Source organism: Equus quagga, chromosome 13 (genome assembly GCF_021613505.1).
Source record: "Equus quagga isolate Etosha38 chromosome 13, UCLA_HA_Equagga_1.0, whole genome shotgun sequence".
Classification (NCBI taxonomy): Eukaryota; Metazoa; Chordata; class Mammalia; order Perissodactyla; family Equidae; genus Equus; species Equus quagga.
Genome location: NC_060279.1, coordinates 103,535,268 through 103,542,228, shown reverse-complemented (window position 1 = coordinate 103,542,228; position 6,961 = coordinate 103,535,268). Strand labels below are relative to the sequence as shown.

The 6,961-nt window shown below is 62.1% G+C and overlaps 1 protein-coding gene across 1 annotated transcript; it reads right to left on the bottom strand.

Moving 5' to 3' along the window:
* Positions 1-499: 499 nt before the first annotated feature.
* CEBPA (CCAAT enhancer binding protein alpha) lies at positions 500-3,082 on the bottom strand. The gene is given in 2 exon segments (XM_046682368.1): positions 500-2,612; positions 2,614-3,082. Coding segments are annotated over 2 exon segments (1,086 nt in total). The 5' UTR covers positions 2,968-3,082; the 3' UTR covers positions 500-1,880.
* Positions 3,083-6,961: the final 3,879 nt, after the last annotated feature.

The following is a 6,961-nucleotide window of genomic DNA, read 5'->3' as shown; positions in this document are numbered from 1 at the left end:
CCAGGGTTGTGCTGACAGGCTGGAGCGAAGGCAGGTGTGAGCGAGGCTGCTCCAGAGCTGGGGCTGTGAGGGATCTGGAAGAGAGTGTGCCAAAGGGCCCCTGGAGCCTGGAACTGCTGGGCCAGGCCTGCCCACATGCCACAGAGGCCGTGGCAACTGCAGACTCCCTCTCTGAGTCCCTCTTCTCCTCCCAGGGGCTGAAGAAAGGCTATAGCAAGGCCCCCTGATATCCCCTCCCCCCACCCCTCCCCCACACCACCCCAGGAGACTCTCTCTTCAGCCTTTGGCATTCTCAGCTTGAGCCTTCTTGTCCTTCTCCCGTTTATCTGTCTTGGTTGGGGGAAATCATCCCCTTAATGTAAAGAGGAGCTCGGGATGGGTGGAGAGCTGATGAGAGCCAGGATGTCAGCCAAGGAATATGCTGCGATTATTTACAAATGTGACCCGGCCCACGGAAAACCTTGGAAGTAGCTTTTCTAGTTTTAAAAAGACACCAAAATTTACTTTGATATGTTTATGTTATAGATATAATACATAAAACATCTAGCATGAAACTCTACGTTCTCCCCAAGGAAGAGAACCAAGCCGCCCTTCCCTGCTCCCAGGCCCAGCGGTCTGTGCGTGCTGGCCGGAGGCTGGGCCGCCTCCCTTCCAGACCAGGAGCCAGGGCCTCTGGGGAACCAGCCTGTGGGCAGCCCCGGCCGGAGGCCCACAGCCACCCCCAGGGAAGGCTGAGAGGAAAGGGAAGCCCACCTCACCTCTTTGGTTCCCCGGGGAGCAAAAGCAATCCCCAAACCAAGAGGAAAGAGAGCTGCAGACCCTCCCTGCAGCTGCTGACGGAGAGTCTCATTTTGGCAAGTATCTGAGCAAAACCAAAACAAAACAAAAACCAAATAAAATGGTAGTTTAGCATAGACGTGCACACTCACATTGCACAAGGCACCGCTGGGACACCGAGAGAGAGGCCAGATACAAGTGTTGATATCGGCTGATAAAGCAAAATATTTGACAAGCTTCTCATAACTTTGGTCCCTCCGGGATGGGCCGATGGTGCTTCATATTTGTACAGCAATGCTGGGGACATACAGTACAGACGAGGCTGCTGGTCCCAGTGTACCTCCCCCCAGCCCCCAGCCCCATCTCTAGGCTCCCTCTTCCACGAGGCCTCAACTCCCATGAACATACGTCCTTATAGCTAAGCAGCGACCCAGCTTTTTGGTCTGACTGGGGGTGGGGCGCTCCCACTGGTCACCTGGTGCCCCCCATCTCAGTGAGTTCTGCCCCGGGAAGTCCAGCCTGTTGTTGCAGGCTGGGAGGTTAGAGACAGGGAACTAGGGACCCTCCACCTTCATGTAAAACTAGGGGAACAAGCTTAGGTTCAGAGCCCTGTGTTTCCTCCCCTCCAAGGACAGGCGCTGAGGAGGCGAGGGCTGGCTTGCTGGGATCTCTGCTCCCTGAGCCGTCCTCCTGAGGCCGGCCTGTTGCAGCCTCGGGGAAGAGGCAGGAACCCTCCAAATCAAATGACAAGGCACATATTTTCTCCCCCTACTCGGTAGGAATGGGAGCAGTGAGTTTTCGTTTCCAAGGCACAAGGTTATTCCTTAATACTAGAGTTGCCAGGCTGCCGGCTCAGCCCCACGGCGCGTCTCCTCTTTCGCAAGGAGAAACCACGGCCTGACCCCTCATCTTAGACGCACCGTGTCCGGCGCAGAGGAAGGAAGGGGGCACGCGCAGCAGGCCAGGCTTTCAGGTGGCACCGGAATCTCCTAGTCCTGGCTTGCACGGCTCGGGCAGTCTGGAGATCCGGAGACCCTGAGACCCGAAACCACTCCCGGGGTCCCAGCCAGGGGCCAGTCCAGGGCGGTCCCGCGCGGCGCGCCTCACGCGCAGTTGCCCATGGCCTTGACCAGGGAGCTCTCAGGCAGCTGGCGGAAGATGCCCCGCAGCGTGTCCAGTTCGCGGCTCAGTTGTTCCACCCGCTTACGCAGGCGGTCATTGTCACTGGTCAGCTCCAGCACCTTCTGCTGCGTCTCCACGTTGCGCTGCTTGGCCTTGTCCCGGCTCTTGCGCACCGCGATGTTGTTGCGCTCGCGCCGTACCCGGTACTCGTTGCTGTTCTTGTCCACCGACTTCTTGGCTTTGCCTGCGCTGCCGCTGCCGCTGCTGCCGCCGCCGCCGCCGCCCGCGCGGAGGTCGGGGTGCGCGGCGCCCAGCCCCTTGAGCGCACCACCGGGGCCTGGCAGGCCAGCGGCGCCGAGCGCGGGCGCGGGGTGCGGGCTGGGCACGGGCGTGGGCGGCGGCGTGGGGTGGCCGGGCTGCAGGTGCATGGTGGTCTGGCCGCAGTGCGCGATCTGGAACTGCAGGTGCGGGGCGGCCAGGTGCGCGGGCGGCGGGTGCGGGTGCGGGGGCGGCGGCGGCGGCGGCGGCTGGTAGGGGAAGAGGCCGGCCAGCGCCAGCTGCTTCGCCTCGTCCTCCTCGCGCGGCTCCTGCTTGATCACCAGCGGCCGCAGCGCCGGCGCCCCGACGCGCTCGTACAGGGGCTCCAGCCTGCCGTCCAGGTAGCCGGCCGCCGTGCAGCCGTAGCCGGGGGGAGGGCCGTGCGCCCCCCCCGGGCATGACGGCGCCGCCGGGGCCCCCGGGGGCGCCCGGGTAGTCAAAGTCGCCGCCTCCTCCCGCAGGGGCCGCGGCCGCCTTGGCCTTCTCCTGCTGCCGGCTGTGCTGGAACAGGTCGGCCAGGAACTCGTCGTTGAAGGCGGCCGGGTCGATGTAGGCGCTGATGTCGATGGACGTCTCGTGTTCGCAGATGCCGCCCAGGGGCTCCGGGGCGGCAGGTGGGGCGGGGGGCTGCGCGGGGCCCGCGCCCCGGGGAAAGCCGAAGGCGGCGCTGCTGGGCGCGTGCGGGGGACTCTGGAGGTGGCTGCTCATCGGGGTCCGCGGCTCCACCTCGTAGAAGTCGGCCGACTCCATGGGGGAGCTACAGTCCTCCCGTCATGGCGAGCCTCGGCGGCCTCCAGCCTGCGCGGGGCGCCGCTGCTGCCGCCGCCCACCCGGAGCCCCTACTCTCTCGCGCCCGCGCAGCTCCCGGTCGCGAATGGCCAGGCCCACGCGGGCCCCGCATTTATACCGGGGCAGCCGTCGCCCTCTAGTGTCCAAATCTGACCACCGGCGACGGCGGCGCGGAGCCTCCTGGGTCTTAGCGCCTGTTTTCCGGAGGGGGCGGTGAGTGGGGCCGGAGCGCGGCGCTGGCGGGGAGAGGCCACGGCGGAACGCCCACTGCTCCTTGGGCTGAGAGCCAAACCCCGACGGACGCGCAGTGCCCCACCCTCTGCCAAGTGGTCGCCCTGTGCACACGCGGTTGGTGGCGTGGCCCCGTCCTCTAACCTCCCGAAGGCACCCACTTCCAGCCAACGGCGGGGAGCCCAGAGCGCCAAGACGCTGCGCAGAGGGCTGGTGGAGCGCAAGTGTTGGTCTCAGAGTTACTGTGGCACGGTCTCGCTTTAAAAGCTAGAACCAGTCCTGTCCAGGGTCTCTGGAAGGCGGCGGCGTAGAGAAGGGCGGGGGTGGGGGTGGGGTGGCAGGGAACAGTTTTGGACCTACGGCCCAGCACACACCGCCGCATGGAAAGGCTGAGGGGAGAGGTCCGGGGCGCGGTCATTTTGCATCTTTATCTCTGATCTCCAGGAGATCCCACTGATTCCGCGCGGAAGACCCTCTTTCCCCGTCCGCCTCTTGCTGTATTCTGGGGTCTTATCCACTCTGCAGCGCCGGGCGCTAGGACCCCGCGGGGAGCAGAGGGACAGGGAGGCGGCTGCGGCCCGGGAGCCGGGAGGACCCGGCCGGCCGATCCGCCTGGGCTTGAAAACTTTTTCTTTTTAATTACTTCTCCTAGCCGGAGCGCTAGGGTTGCTAGGCGTGCGGGATTGGCGCTACAACCGGGCGCGGGGCAGCCAATTTTTTCCTGCGGGACGGGCCGAGCTGGATTCCCGGGCGGGCGGGGCGCACAGAGGGAGAAGGCGAACTTGTCTCCGGGGCTGGGATCCCGAAGCGGGGCTGGCGGTCAACGGGGTTGGAATCCACCGCCTTCGCCCCTACTACCCATTCAGGTGGACTCCGAGGCGGGAGCGGGAGTGTCGAGGGAGCCGGAGCCTCGGAGGGAGTCTGGCGGCCCAGGGTCCGAGCACCTACCGGGGGAACGCAGCTGGGAGGTTCCCAGGGCACTGGGTCCCCGGGGTCTTGGGGAACAAGGCGGCCAGGCCCGGGTGGCCCGTGGGCGCTGCGCCGCCTCCGCACTCACTGCTGCCTGGGGAAGGGGTTTACGGCAGCGCGTCTCCCCAGCCACGTGGCGACTCGAGCGTTCTATATCGGGATCGCCGGGACAGCGGGGCTCCCAGAGGGCCTCGTGGGTCCGCAAGTCGCCCCTGCCTCTGCCCCCCACCGCCCCTTACGACTTCCTGCACTGATGCCCGACTCCGCCTGAGTGCTGGTTGGAGGTGTCCCTGCCTGCGAACCGCCGGGCAGCGCAGGTCAAGGCCCCCTCCCAGAGAGTGGCCTTCCAAAACCCGGCGAGGCGCCACAAGCCGCCCAGGAGCCCTCCAGGAGGCGCCCCGCAAAAGCAGGGCCCGGGGAGGCCGAGCTGCCACTCTACTGTGGTCACAGCCAAGAAGCATCTTGGTCTGGGGAACGCATCCTGTGCTTTAATCAAGTTCCTATTCAACTTATGCCCAATGATTAATGGCCCAACTGCTTCGCTGTTTTGCCCAGAGCTCTCACACACGGTACTTAGCTTGATGCTTTTGGACTGGGAGTAAACGGAGATTCGTTGGATGAATAGGCCGTGGGAGCTGAGGAGCTGTTCTCTGGACCAGAGGCAGGCCCCATTTGTACACCATGACCTGTGGACACCTGGAGGGAAACCCAAAGCAGGAGTGGGATTTTCATTTTTTCTGCAGTGCCCAAAATAGGGGCCTGTCTCAGTGTGGGGACAAAGAAAAAGACTACTGAGAGGGTCCTGTTCCTAGCTGTACACCTGGTCTCCTGCCCAGGGCTGCTGTTTACTGTGCAGGAGGTGGGAATGTCTCCTCCTAGGATCTAAGGAGACTGCAGGGCTGGGGAGCATTGGAACAAGGCCTTGCCAATAGAGTGTGTGGGGGCCAGAGAGGCACCAAGTGGGGCCCACACCCAGCTCCTCCCCCAGTGGAACCAGAATTCTCCCCAGAGGCCTGCTCTGTGCAGGGTGCTCCGTGCCCAGAGATGAATAAGAAGCGGCCCCGGCCCTCCTGGAGCTCCGGGCACAGTCAGGGGGTCACACAGAGTCTGCTGGGAGACACGGGCCTCCTCGCAGAGGAGGTGACACTGAAAGAGCAGGGGAGGCAACTGGAAAGAGGCACTTCGTCCATTAATTCATCAACCATCTGTCAGGAGGCACAAGTCGGGATGAAGGATGCGTGTGCTGCAGTAAAGGGACATCCTGCCCCGTGGAATATGGGGCTCCAGAGGAGGGACCAGCCAATTTTGTCTAGGGAGGTGCTGGGGGCTAAATTGTGTCTCCCCAAATTCTTGTGTTGAAGCCCTAACTCCCAATGTGACTGTGTTCCTGAGAGGGGCTTTTAGGAGGTAATTAAGGTTAACTGAGGTCATAAGGGTGGGGTCCTAATCTGATAGGATTGGTGACTTTATAAAAAGAGGAAGAGAGGGAGATCTCTCTCTCTCAGCCTTGTGAGGATACGGAGAAGGCAGCATTTACAAGCCAGGAAGAGAGCCCTCACCAGATGCCCACCCTGCTGGCACCCTGATCGCAGACTGCCAGCCTCCAGACTGTGAGAAAACTAGTTTCTTTGCTTAAGCCAGCCAGTCCGTGGTATTTTGTTATGGGAGCCCAAGCTGACCAAGACAGGAGGTGAGAGAGGGCTTCATGCACGATGGACCTTTGAGCTGCAGCTTGAAGGATGAGCAGGAATTTGCTAGAAGAATAAGCAGACGGAACGGCAGGTGCAAAGGTGGAGAGGCTTCGAGAGCATGGCATATTCTGGTAACAAAGGACAGGATGTTTGATGGGCTGGACTGCAAGGATTGCTGGGGAGGGGCCTAGATAAGGCTGGATCGCAGACAGGGCTGGGTTCATGGCCAAGGCCACTCCAGGTGAAGGAGAGAGCCTGTTTCACAGCCTTCTGCCATCCAGCTTTTAGCAGGGGAGCACTGTGAGCCAATTTGGGTCCCTGAAAAGCTGCCCTGGTCGGGGGCTGGAAAGAGGAGCCAAAAACAATGGAGACCTGAGGCCCCTGGTGGGGATAGAGGGCCGGAATGGATTTGAAGGACTTGGAGGCTGGGCGGGGCCGAATGCCTGACTTCTGGCTGGGGTTACCATCCCCCATCATATGTAATGCAGGGAAAGTAGAGGGTCCCCTCCCAGCCCCTGGGGCCGTGGAGTCCCACAATGCGCACACGAGACACCCGCCTGCCTGCTCTGCGGTCTGAGGAGAGGACACGGCCCAGGAACAGATCCACATGCCATCTTCTTTTTTTCCTTTGAGGCCTAAGAGAACACCTTGGGACGAGGAGGAAGTTGTTCAGAGGGCAGGGAGTGGTCTGTGGGTGGGCTGCCCAGAGGTGAGGGAGTGTCTAGGGGGCCTGAGGCCAACGAGTCCTGGAGCTGCTCTGAAGCAAGAATCGGCTGCAGAACCTGGGTCGACCCCAGGGTTGGTAGAGCCACCTTCCACGGGAGGTGCCCACGGCTAGAAGGGGATAGTGGCCTGATAGGACGTGTGGACATTCAGCATTTGGCTGGAATCACCTGGCAGGGAGATGGCTCTGTGGCTCGTGCTCAACCAGACAGAGCCAGCAACAAGAGAAGCTCGTAAATCCTCTCTCTGACCACCTTTACAATCTTTCTTTTTCGTCTTTAATGACGGCACTGGGCAGTCTCTGGGGAGAGACCTGAGGGAGAGCTCTCCAATAAGCTCTG